This window comes from Chrysochloris asiatica, unplaced genomic scaffold (assembly GCF_000296735.1).
Source record: "Chrysochloris asiatica unplaced genomic scaffold, ChrAsi1.0 scaffold00013, whole genome shotgun sequence".
NCBI classification, from domain to species: Eukaryota; Metazoa; Chordata; class Mammalia; order Afrosoricida; family Chrysochloridae; genus Chrysochloris; species Chrysochloris asiatica.
Window position 1 is genome coordinate 21153476 of NW_006408531.1, and position 22442 is coordinate 21175917.

General features: G+C 38.7%; 1 protein-coding gene across 1 annotated transcript in view; it reads right to left on the reverse strand.

The window, feature by feature from the left end:
• Nucleotides 1-22442, reverse strand: part of ENPP1 (ectonucleotide pyrophosphatase/phosphodiesterase 1) — a 95237-nt gene that overhangs the window by 24360 nt on the left and 48435 nt on the right. Inside the window, exons 7-13 of the mRNA XM_006834664.1 lie at nucleotides 18416-18495; nucleotides 17047-17166; nucleotides 15200-15309; nucleotides 9498-9563; nucleotides 9117-9189; nucleotides 6463-6571; nucleotides 5293-5424 (exon numbers count right to left, since the gene is read on the reverse strand). Coding sequence (XP_006834727.1) covers nucleotides 5293-5424; nucleotides 6463-6571; nucleotides 9117-9189; nucleotides 9498-9563; nucleotides 15200-15309; nucleotides 17047-17166; nucleotides 18416-18495 — 690 coding nt within the window. The remainder of the gene's footprint in view (nucleotides 1-5292; nucleotides 5425-6462; nucleotides 6572-9116; nucleotides 9190-9497; nucleotides 9564-15199; nucleotides 15310-17046; nucleotides 17167-18415; nucleotides 18496-22442) is intronic.

The following is a 22442-nucleotide window of genomic DNA, read 5'->3' on the forward strand; positions in this document are numbered from 1 at the left end:
CTTGTGTGTATGTTGTTGAAGCCCTTCATATGTATGGTATGTGTACTTGTGTGTATGTTGTTGAAGCCCTTCATATGTATGGTATGTGTACTTGTATGTTGTTGAAGCCCTTCATATGTATGGTATGTGTACTTGTGTGTATGTTGTTGAAGCCCTTCATATGTATGGTATGTGTACTTGTATGTATGTTGTTGTTGTTAAGTGCCATCAAGTCAGTTCCAGCTCGCTCATAGCGACTCTGTATAGGGTTTCTCAGGCCATAAATCTTTGTGCAGCAGAAAGCCTCGTCTTTAAGTGGGTGGTGGGCTTAAACCAACAACTGTGGTTCACAGAACAGTGCTTCTCCTCCAGAACCCCGTCACATGTACATGTATGTATACGTGTTATTACTGTTGTTAGTGTTGTCCCATTGGTCCTGATTCACAAGGACCCTGTATGTAAGGAGATAAATAGGTAATGGTATGGTGCTTTTGCTGCTGTTTTTTGAGTGTGTGTGCTTTAATTAGAAAGAACTACGGTCCTGATACTGAAGGAGGAAGTCCAAGGTACACTGAAGGAACTGACAAAGAACAAGGCACCAGGAACTGATGGCATAACAACTGAAATCTTTTAAAGACCTACAGGAAAAATACAAAACAATAAGGGCAGTCCAACTGTTACCACAAGAACAAGCAAGTTGCTTGCCCAGGAGACATCAAGGCAAGTGGTCGGGTCCTCGTAGTGCAAATCCTCTTCCAAGACTAAGATGCAATGGAAATTCACACTCTGATTGGCGACCACACACATCACCCATAAGGGGAAGTGACCGAAGAACATCAATGAAGCGGCGAGCTAAACCCTACATTGTTCAGCAGACTACTGTGAACCCTGGTGGAGACCTGGTTGGCCAGCAGCGAGGCAAGACCTGGGGACTCATGGGCTCAGAGTCAATGACACAGCCACAGAGGACTAGAGTGGAGAGCAAAGCAGCCAGCTGATAAGAAGAGGGCAGACAGACACAAGAACACCCACAATTGCAGATGATACCCACTTGACCTGGCTTCAATGACTGGATGAACAGAGCTCAACCCGAAGAAGAAACAAGAGGAAAAAAGCGTCATCTGATACAACTTGATAACCTTGACCTACACCTATAAATGCAATAGCTCAAAAGAGGAAACAAATACCTGCTGCAAGAATTATTCCCACCCCCTCCACACAAAGAGTAGACAGGGATGGGCAACTTGGACATTGGCTACCCAAAAGTTGGGGAGGGAAACAAAGGTAAGAAGTGACTAGCTTACAAGCTTTCAAAAGGGAACCTAGATCCACAGGGCGGGGAGGATGGTAGAGTCTCCAGTGAATAGTATCCAGTCTGTCCAGGAGGGGCTGATGAAATGAAATGCAGACGGGTCTCTTGTGATGAAATAGTGAATAACTGTTACCAGGACTGACTGTGAGGGTTGGAAATGTAAAGGTGGACATTTTATAGCAAGGAGGGGAGCGATTAACTTTTCAGTCTAGGAGTGGAGGGCACTGGGACCATCAATGGAGAAGAGCAGAGAGCGCGACCCTACTCAGAGAAGCAGTGAGGCCTGAGATGGAGGCAGAGAAGATGATGTGAAGAGATGGAGTGGCTGGGGCCTTGAGATCCAGAGGGAAAGGGGCTGTGTGCTGAGGACCGTGGCGGGGGGCAGGCAGGCTTGCAGGTATACCCTTTGATTGGGTGATGATGCATGGACGGGATGGTAACTATGGCAATGAAATGATGTATGATAGAATGAATGTAAAATAAATGTTCTCCCATGTAAACTATCACACAATTCACAATAAAACATTTATTTAAAAAAAAAATTGAAATCTTTCAAGAAAGTGAAGGCGGCACAGGAGGCACTCACTCATCTCTGCCAAAAAATTTGGAAGACGACTATCTCGCCAACTGATTGGAAGAGATCTGTATTTGTGCCTATTCCAAAGAGAGGTGACCAAATGGAACGCAGAAATCATTGGACAATCTCTTTGATATCCCATGTGAGTAAAGTTTTACTAAAGGTAAAACAGAAATGGCTGCAAGCATACATTGACAGAGAACTTCCAGAGGTTCAAGCCAGATTCAAGAGAGGCTGTGGAATGAGGGATATCATTGCTGATGTCCGATTGATCTTGGGTGAAAGCAGAGAATATCAGAAAGATATTTACCTGTGCTTTATTGACTATACAAAGGCTTTCAATTGTGTGGATCATGACAAGCTATGGACAACATTGAGAAGTATGAGTATTCCGGAATACTGAATTGTGCTTATGAGGAATCTGTATATGGACCAAGAGGCAACTGTTTGAACAGAACATGGGAACACTGAATGGTTTAAAATTAAGAAACGTGTGCGACAGGGTTTATTCTTTCACCATACTTATTCAACCTGTATGCTGAGCAAATAATCAGAGAAGCTGGGTTCTATGAAGAAAAACATGGCATCAGGATTGGAGGAAGACTCATTAACAACCTGCAATATGCAGATGATACAACCTTGCTTGCTGAAAGTGAAGAGGACTTAAAACATTTACTGATGAAGATCAAAGAGACAGTCTTCGGTATGGATTACATCTCAATGTCAAGAAAACAGAAATCCTCACCAATGGACCAATAAATCTGATCAACGGAGAAAAGATTGAAGTTGTCAAGGACTTCACTCTTCTTGGATCAACTATCAACACTCATGGAAGCAGCAGTCAAGAAATCAGAGAACGTATTGCATTAGGCAAATCTGCTGCACAAGACCTTTTGTAAGTGTTGAAGAGCAAAGATGTCAGCTTGAAGACTAAAGTGTACCTGACCCAGGCTATGGTATTTTCAATAACCTCATATGCATGTGAAAGCTGGACAGTAAATAAGGAAGACCATAGTTATGGTGATGGAGAATACTGAAAGTGTCATGGGCTGCTGAAAGAACCAATCGATCCGTTTTGGAAGAACTGCAGCCAAGTTAACCTCAGATGGATGTGAAAGCTGGACAGTGAATAAGGAAGATCGTAGCAGAATTGATGCCTTTGAGTTGTGGTGTTGGAGGAGAATATTAAAAGTGCCATGGACTGCCAAAAGAACCAATAGATCTGTGTTCGAAGAAGTGCAGCCAGAGTGCTCCTTGGAGGCCAGGATGGCTAAACTTCGTCTCATACTTTGGACATATTGTCAGGAGGGAGCAGTTGCTGGAGAAGGACGTTATGCTAGGTAAGATGGAGGGTTGGAGAAAAAAAGGAAGACCCCCAACGAGATGGAACGGCCAGGTGGCATCATTGATCATGGCAACACTAGTGAGGTTGGCCCAGGATCGGGCAGTGTTTCCTTCTGCTGTGCATAGGGTCGCTATGAGTCAGTACCAACTCAATGGCACCTAGCAACAACAACAACAAGGTCCTGGGGTGACGCTGTAGGATAAGCACTGGACTGCTGACCACAAGGTCAGTGGTTCAAACCCACCAGCTGTTCCTTGGACACCTTATACAGGGTCACTCTGAGTAAGAATCGACTCTACGGCACTAACAACAAAAACTAGGTCCTAATTAAGGAGTCTAGTGGTACGCTAGTTAAGTGCTCAGTTGCTAACTGAAAGGTCAGCAGTTCAAATCTACCAGCCTCCAATGGAAAGAGAGACATGGCAGGCTGCTTCTGTGAATATTTGCCCTGTCCTGTAGGGTCACTCTGTGAAAAAATGAATGCAGTCTTCACAGGAATGGGTTTGGGTTTTGATTTAAAGGTCTTACATAAGATAAGTGTGTGACTCCATCTTAGGCATTCAATCCTAAACATCTCTGGGGATTGCCACTGCCTGTACAGGTTTTCAAACAGATTTAATAACAATTATGTACCACTTTCAAACTTTTTTTTTTTTTAAGAGTTATCTTTGTGCATATGAAGTCCGCACTTGGTATCACTATGCTAATATATTTGCATAACTACTTCCCCGCTGTGAAATTGTTTCTTCTCATGAATATTCAACAGCATCTATTAAAATATATAGCACTGCAGTGCCCAAACTTAATCCAATCCTGATAAGTGTTGCCCAAAGCTTGTTTTCTCTGTTTGCTTCTAGGTTAATTGTAACAAAAAGATAAGATTTACCCAAAGTATCTGAAATTTAACAAGGATGGTACTCAGAAAGAGGGGTAACAGAGGTCAAAGCAGTTATGACAATGAACTTGATTTGAAAAGCAATGAGCATTTTTTAAAATTTCTTGGCAGTTTGGAGACTGCATGCGGTCAAGAGAGAATATGAAATTTCTTCTTCACTGTTTTAAAGAAACATTCTTACTGGTTTTTTGGAATAGCTTTGGGAAGTCATTTCTTAGGACAAGAATCAATTGCTTATATAATTAATCATCTCTACTAGCATTCTTCTTTGTAAGAAAATATTATAAAATAGTTGTAAGTTATTTTAATGGAGTGTTGTTGTTAAGTGATGTCAAGTTGGTTCCAACTAATAGTGACCCTGTATAGGCCTGGTGTGCTGCTGTGTGTTAAGGTGCCAGACTGCAAAGCCATTTGACCTTCAAGGTAGGCAGTTCAAGCTCACCAGCTGCTCCTCGGAAAACCTATCCAGGGTCACTATGGGTCGGAATCGACTCAATGGCACTTCACAACAACACAACATAGAGTTTCCAAAGATCAGTAGGTGAGCTTGAAACTCCAACTGTGCAGTTCAAACCGACCATGCAGTCCATAGCATTAACCCACAGGGCCACATCGGTACTCCTTTTTAAAATGGAGTAGAATTGATTAATTAAACTTGAACAAAATATAGTTGAATTTTTCCCTATTTTTCCTAGTACAAAAATCATGAGCCCAAAACAAAAGACACACAACAGCATAAGACTGTACTTTTTCTTGGTGTTGTTAGGTGCCATTGAGTCGGTACTGATTCATAGCGACCTTATGCACAGCAGAACGAAACACTGCCTGATCCTGGGTACCATACTTAACAAATTTGATGCTGAGCCCATGATAATAAATAAGTGGTTTGACTTGTATCCTCACATCAAACTCATAAAATTCCCTTGGATATAACACATCTGAAAATCTAATTGATTCCCTTTGGTTTTGAGCCACAATGATTTAGAATAGTGTATTCAGACTCCTGGTGTGAGACTGTAGGATCAGCATTGGACTATGAACCACAAGTAAGCAGTTCAAACCCACCAGCTGCTCCTGGAAACCTTATACAGGGTCGCTATGAGTCAGAGTAGACTCCATGGCACTCAACAACAACAACATTCTGAGTGTAATCATATTTGAAGTTAGCACAATGATCTACTTACATGAATAGTATTTATCTGGGACATCAGTTGGCCTCAATCGAGCTGCAGGTCCATAGATAACTTTAATATTTTTAGCATCCCCCAAATATTTATTCAGATATATATATTTCTTACAACTGCCTTGCTCCATACCTAGAAGAAAAATGCCCAAACATGTTAAACTTTAATACAACATTTAACATGCAGAACAGAATCCTTCAATATGCACATATTTAGCACTTATGTTAGATGAGCACCTAATAAATAAGACACAAAAATTTCATCTGGTTTCAAAACCATTTTCCTTTTCTTCACTCTAAATTATTGTTTCTTCTTATTTATATTTTATAAAATATTTATATTAGTGAAGAGGAATGTCTACCTATAGTTTTAAAATAAAATAAAATAAAAGCCCAAATACTAAATAGTTTCCCCAACTCGCCTAAGAAAACACATCTCATTCTAGGGGGAGGGCTTCTTTGAGATAAAACATTTTAGGACTGTTTCTGGAAACAGCTATCAGCAATGACTTCTGAAGGTGGCTATTACAACGAATATACAAAATGAAAACTTGCTTTCTACATTTTGTATACTTCTATAGTCTCAAAGCTCCACACAGACATATGCTATAATGCTCACACAGTAAGTAAAATGAGAATAAAATATTGTTAAAATTCATATATATGGCCTTTAAAATCAGAGTTAACCCAAAAGAAATGGAAGTGCTGTATAATAGTCTGTTCAAAATAATTTAAACATAGTTAGCATGGATTTGCCAAAATTTAAATAGCAGAAAAAATGTTTGCTAACTATCCAAATCCCTGGAGTAAAACTTCCCTAGTTAGAAAAATAGTTATATTGTAGTTGGTAAGTTTTTGGGTGAATTCTATTTCATTTGTGCTTTACATTGCCTAAAGACTTCTACAGGCTTTATTATGAAAGAAATTACATTTCTTAAGGTAAATGAACTGCATTTAATTTTACATGAAATTTTATATGTGAATTCTTTTCAATGTAATTTCAAATAACTACAACCCTATACAGGGTCGCTATGGGTCGGAACCGACTCGATGGCACATAACAACAACAACAACAACAACATTCACAGGAGAAAAGTAAACAATAACCAAGTGAACTGTCTTTTGGGACAAGGGGAGAAGGAGACAGGTAAATGATGTACACTGAGTTTACCATGATCAGAAATGAGAATGATGTTCAGGCATCTGTGCAAGTTCAGCTCCTTCAGCCCATCCATCAGCATGCCCACCATGTCATCAACCCTCTGCAATGCTTTGATGACCTGAGAAAAGGAAGTAACCTCGTGTGATGTTTTCCACACTAATGACTACTTATATGTAAAACTATCTGTTTAAAAAAAAAAAAAAAATTCAATGGATGCCAATACTGCAATTAATTTACTCATGCTGGGCAAGGCAGGTCAGTTAAAACAGAAGGGCATGAAATCGGTGCAGATCACTAACAGTATAGTTGTAGTTAAGTGCCATTGAGTAGGTTCAGACTAGACTCATAGTGACCTGGTATAGGGTTTCCAAGGAGCAGCTGGAGGGTTTGAACTGTCGACCTTGTGCTTCAAACTGACCTTAAGGTACAGTGCTTAACCTACAGTGCCACGCTAGGATTCCAATTTGTTGTTGTTGTTAAGTGCCATTGAGTCGCTTCCGACTCATAGCACCCAGTATAGAGTTTCTAAGGATTAACTGGTTGAGTTTGAACCGCTGACCTTTGTGGTTCAAATTGGTCTTGCAGTCCTGCCGCTTATCCTACAGTGCCATCAGGACTCCAGTGTTGTTGTTAAGTGCCGTCAAGTCAATTTCGACTCATAGCACTCTTCACTGTAGGGTTTCTGAGGAGCGGCTGGTGGGTTTGAACTGGCCTTGCAGTCCAGTGTATTATCCTGCAGCGCCACACCAGGGCTCCTAGGTCTCCAGTGTTGTTGTTAAGTGCTGTCAAGTTGGTTCCGACCCATAGCGACCCTGTATAGGGTTTTCAAGGAGCAGCTGGTGAGCTTAAAGTGCCAGCCTTGCAGTTCAAATGACTTTGCTGTACTGCGCATTAACCCACAGTGCCAGACCAGGACTTCTGTATGCTTAGTCTTAGCTTCTGGGAATAAGACTAGGTGTTCTGATCAGCTCTCCCTTCCTAAAGCCTCAAAATGCTACCTATTGAACCAGATTCATTCAGTTTACACTATCTCAAATCCAATGTGTTTGGATAGAAATGAATGTACACCTCATTTAATTATCACTTCTTTTCTGCAATTTCTTCTTGATTTCTGACACAGTAAATATTTTAAATGTTATAATGAAAAGAAGCTTTCTAATTTTCAAAAACTTTAAATTATTTATGAAATGCCTCTGATAGTTCTATATTGCTGTTGTTGTTTTTTTAGTTAGAACTCTTATCAATACAATCCAGTTTCTTCTTGCAAACAGCATATATTCTGCTTATATGTATCACAAGGACAGAAAAGCAAACGGTTTTGGCAAATTGCTCTCTGGTATTAATCTGTTCCTTTCTCCTTTCAAAACCACCTGAGAAAAATCCATGTGCACTTTAGCATACTTTTTCTTTATTATGTTTCACCTTCAGTAATAATGGATTACAATGAAACAGGATCAATCTCTTTCAATATGAACTCAACAACGTGGATCAGAAATTTTAAGTGTTAAAACAAGCTGAGTTTGATGTGCCAGTAATATGAGAGTTTAACTGACTTTACAAATTAATGAATATGATCTGAAAAGTAAACTGACTCAAACTTGAATGAAGATGAGTCAGGAAGCAGGTACCTTGGAAAATCTTTAATGAATTAGAAATCAGAAAAGACAGCACTGGATTTGAAATGTATATTATCCGACATCAAACAATAACAGGGGAAGCCATAAAGTGGATGAATCAAAATGGCAAATGATGCCAATGCTGTTTGGAGTAAACTCTGGGATGGCTAAGTATGGATAAACCCACAGGGCACACAGCTCCAGAACATCAAGGGAAGTCAGAAAGCACATCATGAATAAAGTCAGTCATTCTGGTGTGGTGCTGCGGGTTAATGCCCTGTACTGCAATGTTGGTTTGAACCACAAGGTTGGTGGTTTAAGCTCATCAGCCACGCCTCAGAAATCCTATACAGGGATGCTATGAGTAAGAACCAACTCAATGGCACTTAACAACAGCTACAAACATTGAGTCTTGGTGTGGTGCTGTGGGCTAATGTGTCAGACTGCAAAGTCATTTGAACTGCAAAGTCGATGGTTCAAGCTCACCAGCTGCTCCCTGGAAACCCTATACAGGGTTGCTATGTGTCGGAATCAACTCAATGGTACTTAACAACAAGGGAGATAAGGAGTGGATAATAGAACTAGAATAAAATATAAAATACAGAAACAATGGCAGTAGAACTATCAAAAAGCATTTCATTTTTAGGATAAAGTAAGAGAAACAGAATAGAATAGAAATTAGAAATCATATAGAGTTGAATTCATCATCAGTTCAATTTAGCAACGTAGAAAATGTAAACAAAATAATCTCCCAGCCTCATTTGGATTAAAGCATATTCTTTGGCTTAGTAAAATTGTGCTTAACACTAACTCTTCCCAGAAATCATGGAATCTTATAAAATGGTCTAGAAAGCTGCTTAAAAACAAGATTCAGTGAAATGATACCAAGTTTAATATAGTTGTTTGTTGTTAACTACTATCAAGTTGGTTCAGACTCACAGCGATCCTATGCATAACAGAATGAGACACTACCCGATCTTACGCCATCCTCATAATTGTTGTTAAACTTTATTAATCGAGTATAAACACTGATAAAAATGTACTTACTTCACTGCTGACTGGTCCATAAAAATGACCTGAAGAATCTGGTTCTTCTAAATACAGAGTGTAAAAGTGTGGTCTAAATCAAACAGTATCAAAATGTAATATTTTACGAACACATTGAAAAACAGAAATGAAAAGAATAATTCAACAATTGATAGCAACTAAAAATTCAACAAAACTTAAGGAATATTTCTAAACATGCTGAGAAATCATTTACAGGTTTGAAATTCTTGAAAAAGTAACTGCAACAGTTCACAAAAGAGTTCACTTAGACGTGAACTATCACAGCCAACAGCAAAGTTTTATTGCAGTCTATTTTTTAAATACTGCATAATTTCTATGAAACCAATGAGTATTTAAGATGGAAATTAATCAACAACATACCTTTCATCTTTGGGAAGCTGTAACCACTTAAGAACAGCTAAAATCCTTTCTTCAAATGGCACTGATCTAACATTAATGATAAACAAAATGAAACAAATCTGTGACAACTGTTGGCTTATATTTAAAATATAAACGTTTTTCTTACCGAAAATAATGCTAAGAGATACTAAAAACAATACACTGTATTAATTGTGTTGAAGAAGTGTTAGAGTTTTATTTGTCTAAACTACATTTTTCATTCCAGGGAAAGCTGCCCACATACAGAAGTTGTAAACAGGTTATAAAAATTACTTCCTGGACTTCAGGGTATCATTATATACCTGAGACTACCCACTGCATACCATAGGATTAACCCAAATGTTAATACTTCAGCAAAGGATACCTCATGAAGAAGTCACCCACTGATGACACATAGTAAAATTGGGAAGGGAAGTAAACCCTAATGAGGATCTGGCTCTCCAGACAACCATTCTTCAGTAAAATTAATTATACCTTCCTATGGGCACAGACCTGTTTACACACCTCCAACACAGTACCTGTCCAAGTACAGTTAACTGTGGTCCTTGTTAGACCTTGAGAGGTAGAGCCCGTACGTTGCTGTTAAGTGTTGTCAAGTTGGTTCCAACCTACATAGGGTTTCCGATGAATGGCTGGTGGGTTTGAACCACCGACCTTGTAGTTCAAACAGACCTTTCAGTCCAGTGCTTTATCCTACAGTGCTGCAAAGCCCATATAGGAGTGTAAATTAAAAAGTATTTCCACAAAAATCATAGAAACCATTATTGAACAAAAATGTTATAATGTAAACTTGCTGCTTCTGAACATGCCCTCCATCTAGGGCTATTCACAAGGAGTCCTGGCAGCATAACTGCTAGGTCAGCAGTTTGAATCCACCAGTCGCTCTGCAGGAGAAGAAGCAGCTTTCTACTCCCATAAAAATCTGAGCCTTGGGAACCCTATACGTGATCTCTATGAGTTGGAACTGACTTGATGGCACACAACCACTAGCACCACAGGTCTACATACTTCTGAAGGCAGTATTTCCATATCTCTAACCATGCAGCCCTGGTGTGGTGCTGTGAGCTAATGTGCCAGACTACAAAGTTGTTTGAACTGAGAGGTCGGTGGTCCAAGCTCACCAGCTGCTCCTTGAAAATCCTTTACAGGATCACTATGGGTCGGAATCGACTCGATGGCACTTAACAACAACAACCATGTGGCACTGTAGGATAAGCACTGGAAAGCTAACTGCAAAGTCAGGGTTCAAACAGACCAGCTGCTCTTTGGAAATCCTATCAATACGAGTTGGAACCAACTTGACAGCACTTAACAATAACAAGCCTTCTCACTACCACTTATTTGTCAGTTTGTTGTACTGTGGTGGCTTGTGTATTGTTGTGTTGCTGGAAGTTATGCCACTAATATTTTAAATACTATCAGGGACACCTATGGTGGACAGGTTTCAATGGACCTTCCAGATTAAGACACACACTAGGAAGAAGGAGAAACAGATCATTTCTGAGTGGTAAGTCACTAAAACCTTAAGAATAATAGGAGAACATTGTCTGAAACAGTGCTGTAAGATGAGCACCTCAGATTGGAAGGGAAGAGCTGCTTCGTCAAAGTAGATTTGACATTAATGGTGTAGATATAGTAACCTTTTGGGGACCTTCATGTGCTGATGAGGCAAAACTCAAAAGGAGAAGAAATAGCTGCAAAACATCCATTAATAATTAGGGCATAGAATGCATGAAGTATGAAACTAGGAATCCTGGAAGTCATCAAAAATGAAATGGATTACATAAAAACTGATATTCTCACCATCAGTGAGTTGATACAGACTGGTACTGGTTTCTCTGAATGGTACAAATATATGGCTTACTAGGCAGAGGAATGGTATTACATTCATCATCACAAAAAGCATTTCAAGATCTACCTTGAAATATAATGCTGTCTGAAATAGGATAATAGCCACACACTTATATGAAGACCAGAAAATACGCAACAACCACTACAGTCATTGATGATGAAATTGAAGAATTCTACAACTTTCTCTAGCTGAAAATGATCAAAACTACACGCATTGACAATTACTGATGAGTGGAATGCAAAACTTGGAAACAAAAAGAAGGATCTGTTGTTGGAAAATAGCCTTAGTGACAAGACATGACACTGGAGATCACATGACAGAATTTGCAAGACCAGTGACTTTCATTGCAAATATCTGTTGTCAACAACATAAAAGGTACATATAGATCTCACCAGATGAAATAGACAGTAATTAAAATAACTATATCAATGGGAAGAGACAATGGAGAAACTCAGTACCATCGATGCTCATATGCAAGTACAGGCTGAAGCTAAAGAAAATTAAAATAAGTCCATGAGTGCTAAAATATGATCCTGACTATATCTCAACTAGATTTAGAGACTTTCTCAAGGACAGATTTAATGCATTAAACACTAATGACCAAAGACAAGGAGATCTGTGGAATGACATCAAAAACATCCTATATGAAGAATGCAAAAGGTCATTAAAAAGTCAGGAAAAAAAGAAGAGCCCAAACTGGATGTCAGAAGACACTTTGAAACTTGTTCTTAAATGTAGAGAAGCTAAAACAATTGGAAGAAATGAGATAAGAGAGCAGAACAAAAATTTCAAAGGACAGCTTGAGAAGACAAAGTCAAGCATTATAATGAACTATGCAAAGAACTGTAGTTAGAAAACCAAAAGGAAGAACATGCTCAGCATTTCTCAAGCTGAAAGCACTGAAGAAAAAAATTCAAACTTCAACTTGCTGTACTGAAGATTCTATGGACAAAATATTAAAGTCATAGGAAGCATCAAAAGAAGATGGAAAGAATGCAGTTACTGTATCAAAAAGAAATGGAAGATGTTCAACCATTTCAAGAGGCAGCATACGATCAAGAGCCAATGGTACTGAAGGAAGAAGTCCAAGCTGCACTGAAGGCATTAATGAAAAACAAGTCCCCTGGAATTGACTACTGAAAAACTGATACAGAGCTCCAGGCACTCACTCTTCTATGCCAAGGAATTTGGCAGACAGAAGCCTGGCCAACTGATTGAAAAACACCCATACTGCGCTCATTCCAAAGAAAGGTGACAGAACAGAATGCAGAAATGATTGAGTAACACATCTCTTATGCAAATAATGATTTGCTGAAGAAAATCCAAAAAGCTTGCAGCAGTCCATTGACAGGAAGCTGCCTGAAATTCAAGCTGGATTCAGAGGAGGACATGGAATGAGGTATATCATTACTGACATCAGATGGATCTTAGCTGAAAGCAGAGAATACCAGAAGGCTGTTTACTTGTGCTTCACTGCTTATGAAATGGCATTCGACTGTGTGAATCATATCAAACTATGAATAAGATTGTGAAGAAGGGGTATTTCAGAACACTTAATTGTGCTCATAAGGAACACGTACATAGACCAAGAGGCAGTTATTAGAACAAAACAGAAAGATACTAAATGCTTTAAAATTAGGAAAGGTGTATCACAGTGTTGTGTCCTTTCACCATACTTATTCAACCTGTATACTGAGCAAATAATCTGAGAAACTGGATTATATGAAGACAAAAGTGACATCAGATTTGAAGGAAGACTCATTAAAAATCTGTGATATGTAAATCACACAACCTTGTTTGCTGGAAGCAAAGAGGAATTAAAATATTTACTGATAAAAATCAACTACACACACACACACAAAAAAAATCAACTACAGCTTTCAGTATGGATTGCACCTTAATGTAAAGGAAACAAAATCTTCAAAACTGGGCCAATAAATAACATCATGCTACATGGAAAGGAAATATAGGTTGTCAAGGACTATACTTTGCATGCATCTACAGTCAACACTCCTGAAGCAATAGTCAAGAAACCAAAAGACATGGACTTCCAGAAGAACAAACAAATCTAGGGAAGAAGTACATCTAGAAAGCCCCTTAGAAGCAAGGATGGTGAGAGTTCATCTCTCATACTGTGGACATGATGTCAGGAAGGATCCGTTCCTGGAAAAGGACACCATGGCTGGTAAAGTGGAGGGTCAGAGAAAAAGAGAAAGAAAGACCTATGATTGGACAGATTGGTACTGTGGGCAGCAACAATGGGCTCAAAAATAACAGCTTTGAGGGGCAGGACCAGGCATGATTTCATTCTGGTGTGCACTGGGTCACTATGAGTTGGAACTTAATTACAGTAACAACAATAAACTTTCCTCGAAGAATCTAGGCTCTTCCATTTATACCACTATAAAACAGCAGTTTTGGCATCCTCCAGGTACTCGAATCGTGTTCCTTTTCAATATTCCTTGTGTTTGGGGAACAATATAAAGAAGCCTGAATGGGCAAGCTTGGGCTACAGAATAAAGAGGATCTGGCTTCCCAAAGACGGTAGAATGAGTCAGAGAATTGCTGTGATGAAAAATATTTTATGACATAACTTTCATGGTTTCTTCTCACCAGTGCAGTTTCAACTTTCTTAAAACTTTCTCCCAATAAGCCCCTGTGTCCTTCAAGATTCTCTATCAACATCTCCCCTTTGGTGGTGGTGGTGATGTGCCATGCAGTTGGTTCTGACTCATAGCGACCCTGTACAGGGTCTTCAAGGCTGTAAATCTTTGGAGTCCCCAAAAAACAGTCATTTTAATCTTCTGAACTGAACACTCTACCTTGAACTGAACTTGCCTAGCAGAGCCACTCAGAAGCCCCTGTTTTGACTGAACCTTTTCTTTTTTGAAGGCACTCTATGAAGATTAACATAAGTGTATTACTAAAAGAACATGTCTACAGCCATCCACTGGTTGCATAGACATGCTTAAACATGTTTTGTTTGGCATAATCCCTACAACACCTATGAACTGACACCCTAGTAGTAATACTTTTTGATTTACCCTTGTATCACTAACCTTTGAATCCACTATACTTAGTACTATCTACAGCACATAAAATTTCAATTAGCATCTATGGAATTTTTTTAAAAAATGGAAAATAATAAGATGAGGGAGAAGTAACACACAGTGTTCAGATGAGCCATTAAGAATATATAGAGTAAGATCACCAGAGAAAATTTGTATAGATAGATAGATTGATTAATTGATTATCTGTTATTTATGGTCTTTTCTGTTTGTCCTCTAAATACATCACTAGAAGATAAATTATTTTGCCACAAATTCCATAAGCATACAAAAAAATACAATAACTTTATGGTCTTATTAAAAATAGTTAAAAGGAACCTTCCACAAAAAAAAAAAAGATATATATATATATATATATATATATATATACACACGCCTATTGTCAGAGCTTTCTCGAAAACACCTTTGATGCTTTACATCTTTTGTAAATTACATCTTCTGTAATTTTAGGGTCCACAATCTATCTACAATGCTTTGAGTTCTTTTTCTGATGGGTCTCACATTTTAATCAACATATTCAAATGCTAGCGCTTGTTGCTTTAAGTGCCTTTGAGTCAGTTCCAACTCAATGGCCCTGTATAAGGTTTCCAAGGAGTGACTGGTGAGCTTGAACAGCTGACCTTGTGATTCAAACTGACCTTGCAGTCTAGTGCATTAACCCATAGCACCATACCAGGACTTGGTAAAAAAAAGAAAAGGAGGGTGAGATAAAAATCAGCAGTTTCCTATTCCAGATCCTTTTGAAGAAGTACACCTACACATACCCATTGTATATTTTATAGATGTCTGGGAGGATGCCATTGATCTCCACATCTGATCCTGGCCAATAGAATGTGCCAGACCTGAGGCCTTGATACTGAGCAGTGAGCCAAATCTGGGGAAGATAATGAAGGAAAGTTAGTAAATTAGACAAACATTCATCTCTTAGGAAAACAGGTGTTCACTGAATACCAAACCAACACACTCCTCTCAAGTGGTAGAATGATTTTAATGTTAATAAGTATCAGCAGTTAAGACTACAATAATCATGTCAGAAGGAACAATAATAATTCTTTGAATAATAGCAAATAGAAATTAAGTAATCAGAGATTGTCAATCTCACCTAAAAAGATGGACATAAATCAGTTAGCATCTTCTGTAATTTCTGTAGTTATACCACAAATTATTAGACTTCTTTTGAAAGAAGAAAAACTCACAAATATACATGTCTTTAATTAATTGGCATTTTTACTTATGTAATTGATATTAATTAAGGACTTCTTGTTAAAGCACAGTCATAAGAATTATTCCTTGAAATGTTTTACATTATTAATTTACATAACCCCCATAGTAACCCTTTGAGGTACTTAACAGTATTATCTGCAGCGTAAATATGAGGAAACTGAAGCAGAGAAAGAATAATTTGCTCATTCACACAGCTCTAAATGTCAAAGTTGGAGTTTGAATTCATGGCATGCAATCTAAGCACTGGACTGCAAAGTTGGTTTGAACCTCAAGGTCTGTATTTCAAGCTCACCAGCCGCTCCATAGAAACCCTAGACAGGGTGTCACTATGAGTTGGAACTGACTGGAAGGCATGTAACAACAATGATAATCTTAACCGTTTGGTTCTTTTTCATTTTAACATGAATATCATGACTATCCAAATAGTTCTGGTATAATTACCATGGCAATTTTAAAAAATAAAAAGAACACATCTAAATCAGAAATCAGAGAGAAACTTCTAAGTTAATACATACAAATGAAGCTAAGGCTTAACATTCTCCAGAAAGGAATTAGCCTTGTGTAGAGAATACAATTATTCCCCTACACCAGGTTGGGGAACGTCTGGAGGGTGGTATAAGACCCTCGAAATCATTTGGTCTGGCCCTGCCCAGGTAACTGCAGTTCTAGTCATCACATTACAGCAGGCTATTTTTTGTTTTTGTTTTTTCTATGCCCTTTTGTAGTTTATCTTTTGATCTGAGAGACAATAAACAAGTAAACCAGGTAAGGAGCAGATTGGTTTTCCATTTAATGATTCACACACATTTTGTTTCATCTCCTGATTTCAAGCCACACAATGAAACACACTATGAAACATCAGGGAGACACTTCCTCTCTGTGTCTCCCATTCCCTTTCCTCCTTTTTTCTTAAGGTCTTTGGGTAAATGCTGCCCTTTTTTTAGCTCAATGGTTGATCATTCTAAATTTGTATACCTCTCTAGTGAAATTGTTCCTCTTATAAACCTTTCTATTGTTTGGTACAGCAGGCTAACTTTTAAGTTATAATTTTGTATGGCCTGCGAGTGATGTTATAAATATCCAAATGGCCCTTGGCAGAAGAAAGGTGCCACGCCCCCAAACTAATGCTATTATGCTACTGATACAAAGGAAAATCAAAGAGAAAAGAGAAATGGTTCAGCATGACCCAAACCCAGCTCTGAAATGAACTACTTTTATTATACACACACAAGTTGTAATTAGAATGATCAGCATTCATTCTCCACTGACAAAAGGATGAACACAGCAACAAGTTATTAAAAACTCCACAAAATCTTGTATTTTACTCTGATGAAAATAATACACCATTTTATAATAGCTAAAACAAACAAACAAACCAAGAACTCACTGGTTCTCCTTTGTACCACTCAGGATTAAATTTCTCTTTACTTTTAAGAGAAAAGGAGGCATTCATTTTGGGATCATACATTTTGTTGTCAATTATGCCATGAGACTCTGGATAAAGTCCCTAAAGAAATTTAAAAAAAAAAAATACAGGTTTTATGCAACTTATGAATTTTTCTAAAGCTGAGTCAAGTCTGAGAATAAAATGGTCAATGAGAAATGAATAATTACAACTACAAGGAATTATAATAAAGCTTAAAAAGAGAAGAACAAAGAAGGGTGTCAAAAGGTACCCACTCAAGAAAATGTGCAGTATTTACATTTCAAATTATGTAACAGGAGGAAATAAATTGGGAAGGTTACGGATGAAGCTCTAAATAAACTGGCATGACTCCTCAATTTTGGAATTGGGGGGAAACTTGTTATCCTTTTGAATTGCTGGATAAAGTATTTTTGCAGAGCAAACTCCTTGTTGCTTGGGTCTAAGAACACCTTGGGTGAATACAAGCTAAAGTACTAATTTTCTGGCTTCAGGTTTAAAGCTTAATGAAGTCTACTGTTTTCTGGATTCATATTGAATCTGGAAACTGTGATTTACTCAAAAGCAGGGCTGTAATCCCAAGTGCATTCAGGCAAAGTGGCTTGCTTCAGATTCTGAGTCCCTGAGTCCCTGAGGGTGGTATGAAGTAAGCTATGAGACAAGTGAGAAAAAAACAGGACACAAGAATCAGAGAATCTTAAAACTAAAACAAAACTAAGAAATCATTTTGGCGGTCTTTAGTTCCTTTCCTTTTAAACATGAGAAAGCTGAGATGCAGAAGGTAAAGTGACTTTGTAAGGTTGCAGCAAGTTAGTGGCAGAAAAAAGACCAGAACTTAGGTGTCCTCATGTAGGTAAACATTCATTCAATGGAGAATGAACATCAGAATTTTTTTTATATGATCTGAAAACCTACTTATTCCCATAAAAACACATTGTATTTACATTTCTTTTCTATGAAGGTGGAAGCAAGGTTAGACTGTTGATTCCCATAAAAATTTACAGCCTCTAAACCCCTAAGGAACAGTTCTGCTTTATCTTATAGGGTCACTATGAGTCACAATCAACTTGATGGAGTGGGTTTCTAAGAACCAGTTGTGTTTAGTTAGTTTCCACTGAGCCAAGTCTAACTCATGACAATCCCGTATGTACAGATTAGAACTGTAACACACGGTTTTCAAGATTGTGACCTCTGGGAAGCAGTTCACCAGGATGTTTTCCAAGGCACCTTTGAATGCTGAAATTGTCAACCTCTCTGCTAGTAGAAGAGCATGTAACAGCTGAAAAACCCAGGGACTCCTCATGAACACAAAAATTTGAAACGTATAGCTTACTGTGACAATACTGTAGTGATTGGGAAAAGTTTTCGTTGGATATACTGGTCTCATGTTTTTAGTGTATGTTCCACAGTTTTCTAGAAGGAAAAAAAAAATTGGTAATAAAATACATCAGAAAATCTGTTAAGTCATTTAGCTTTAGTATCATAGCTGTCTAACTCTTGTAAAACTATGTATTCACCCTGGGAAGATTTATAATCAGACAAAAATTCAAGGTAAATTGAAATTAACTTTGTGGATTTAAATTCAATATTAAAAAAATCATTGTTAGAATAACATTTAACAAAACATTTATTAAGCCAATTAACTTACCTAAACTTCATATTTTAAAATAACATTAAATTTAAAATTAGCAAGGCTTTAATAACAAAATTTGCAATTCAGGGGCCTCTACCTAAATTACAAGAAGTAGTTAAAAACAAAAACTGTATTCATAGCTAAACGTGAAAAATTAATGTAAGAGAGGAACAGTAGTTGGGGTGATCCAGGACCAGTTACACCTGAACAAAGTCATATTCCAAAGGCAAAAGTCATCTTTTGGCTTCATTTAGAGAAAGCACAGAAGGCCGATTGCTCTGATGTCCTGTTCCTCTTCTCCTTGCTCCGCTATTGAGGAGGAACACTTAAATAATGATTCCAGCAATTCAATATCTCATTACCTGAAAACTTATGCCCTGGATTAGCACATACATGAGGGTAAACCAAAAAGTGCTTGCTACTACATAGTCATAGAAACCTTTCTGAAACAAAATGATTAAAAATGGAAAGCTATTGGGAGACTTCAGTCAAGACAAGGGATTGGGCAGTCACATTTACACAGATACAGGATAGATAAAGGGGAGACCAAAGTAAACAGACAAAGAGGACAATTCTAGAACCCTGAGCTTCAGAGGAAAGTTAGAAAAGTGGATTAAATTACTATTGGGAAGAGAAGCTTAGCAGAGACGGCAAAAGAAGGAGACTGACTGGTGAATACACTGCTGGCCAGACACAGTGTGGCATCTTGAACTTCTGTGAAGAGCTTTGGAGAAACAGACAGATAGTGGCCTAACAGTGCCGATTGACAAGGGCAATGGAAAAGGTATGATTCCTTCTTGTTTACCATACTCTCTTGGATAACAGAGTTGAAGCCAGTCCCCATCCTCATCTGCCCCCAGTGCAGGCTCCTACTCTTCAGGAGTTTGGAGCCAGATGGCCAGAGGCAGTATGACACAGATGCCCAGTGTGCCTGGGTTCTGATAGACTCTGCTCCAGATCTACGGAAACCAAAAAGCCTCCGAACCAGCAGGAACTTTTATAACCAGCCACCCTGCTCTTAGCTGCTCTTTGGTTCTGGCAGACACTGATACTAAAGATCTGAAGGGCCTCCACAAACTACTTCTAGATTAGGTGACCCAAACATAGACAACACCTAGCCTTACAGGAACTCCATCTAAGGGCTTGGAACTCAGCCATCACATCCGTCTGCCACCTAAATCGTGAGTTCGTTGGCTGGCAAGAGCCTCCCAGTTTTCTTCTTTCTAGGTTCATCAACTGCATTGATTTTTTGTTTGTTTATTTTTTCCTCGAATTGTTCTGTTGTTTTTGTTTGTTAGTTCTTTCTTCTCCTTCCTCTCTTTTCCTTCCCTTGATTTTTATCCTATCTCTACTTTTTTTTTTTTCTGTCTTGTTTCTCATTTCCACAATCTTCTTCTTTTGTTTCTCTTAATATTTGTTTACTACTCTCTAGTCTCTGTCTCTTTTCATCACCTCTGGGGTTTTTTTTCAGTGCTTTTTCCTCTTGCCTTTATTTTCTCTTATTTTTCACTTGTATAGCTCTATTTTCCCATTCCTCTTTACTCTTTTTAGTTATTATGTATATTTTTTTTCCTCCTTTTTGTCTCCTTCACTATATTCTGGTTTCACTTTTGTTTGCTTGTTTGATTGTTCTATTTTGTTTTCCTGTGTGTTTTTTCTCCTCTTGTCCCACCTGTCAGTAGGCAGCAACCACACCCATCAACTCAATCACAACCATGCCCTTTGTAGCTCCACCCACTGAACAAAGAGCTCCTAGACCATCTGACCAATGGTAGTATAAGCCAACAACACAAGTCAAACCCACCATAACAGCAAATGGAAACAGTATACACTCTTCCATTCTCTAATCACACTCACCAGGAACTGAGCTGGTGAGAACCTAAAAACACATTAACATATAACCATCAATTAAATACAAAAACCAAAATGCCCTGGATAAAGGATGCAATTTTAGCTAACAAGAGGAAACAAGAAAGAATTGTTCAAACCAATTACAGAGATGTAGAGCCAGAATACATTTCTGAGGAAGAAAAGGAAATGGAAACAATTGAAAAGCAATGAGATTTAGATGTCTTCAAAGGATTGGCAAAAAGATCAAGGAAGTAAGAACACAGAAAAAAATTCAGAAGAATCCAGGAAAAGCAACATAAGAACAGAAAGAAAGATCAACAGGAAAAATACAAAACAGTAACAGCAGTCCAACTGACGACTACAAGAACAAGCTAGTTACTCACCCAGGAGACATTAAGGCAAGTGGTCAGGTCCCCTCAGGCAAACCCCCTACCAAAACTACGACTCAAGGAGAATACATGAGCAGACACGTTGGTCACCAATAAGGGGAAGTGAAGGAAAAACTGCAATGAAGCTGCGAGCTAAGTCCAACCACATTCAACAGACTCCTGTGAACCAGGGTGGAGACCTGGTTGTCCAGCAGTATGGCAAGACCTGGGGACTCCTGGACTCAGAGTCAGTGACAGCCACAGAGGACTAGAGTCGAGAGTGAAGAGTCCAGCTGATAAGAAGTGAGGGAATATGCACAAGGACACCCATACTTGTAGATAATACCCTCTTGACCTGGGTTCAATGGCTGGATGATCAGAACTCAATTAGAAGAAGAAAGAAGAGGAAAAAAAGAGTAATCTGATACAATTTGATGAATGTGACCTACACCTATCAATGCAATAGCTCAAAAGAGGGAACAAATCTTTACAGCGAGGATCATTCCCACCCCCTCCATACACAGAGTAGACAGGGATGGGCAACTTGGACACTGGCTACCCAAAATGGTAGGAACTACAAAGGCAAGAAGTGACTGGCTTACAAGTTTTCAAAAGGGAGCCTAGATCCAGAGGGCACAGAGGAAGGTAGAATCTCCACTGAGTAGTATCCAATCTGCATGGGCAAGGCTGATGAAAGGAGTTGGGGCTATGACTCTTGTGGTACAATTGTGAATAATTGCTATCAAGACTGACTGTGAGGGTTGGAAATGTATAAAGGCAGATGTTTTATAGCAAAAGGAGGGGAGTGGTTGACTTTGCAGTCCAGGAGCAGAGGTTCCTGGGACCATCAAGGGAGACCAGCGGAGTGTGGGACCCTACCCAGGGAAACAGTGACACCAAAGATGGAAGCAGAGATGATGACGTGGAGAGATGGAGTGGCTGGGGACTCTAGACCCAGAGAGGGAGAGGGGCTTTGTGCTGACAACTGAGGGGCAGGCTTGCGGGTTGTTTGATGATGCATGGAGGGGATTATAATCATGGCAATGAAATGATATACGACAGGTTGAATGTAAAGCTAATATTCTCTCATGTAAGCTATCTCATAATTCACAATAAAATATTTAAAAATAAATAAACATAAATTTAAAAACAACTCATGCATGTGGCTGGCAATAACAGCCTTGCCCATGCAAGCTCTTTGCAACCAATTTCTTGTGTCAAGTGATTACTTATAAAACCAATTTTCTTTCAGGTAGAAGGTTAAGTCTGTGATGATGAAAATAATTAAAAACTAGAATTACAAGAAGCTCTCAAAAAAGAGTTGATACTTTATGTTGTTGTTGTTGTCAGGTGTCATCGAGTCGGAACCAACTCATAGCGACCCCATGCACAGCAGAACGAAACAATGTCCAATCCTGGGCCAATCTCACTACCGCCGCCGCACTTGACGCCATCAATGATGTCACCTAGCTGATCCATCTCGTTGGAGGTCTTCCTCTTTTTCTCTG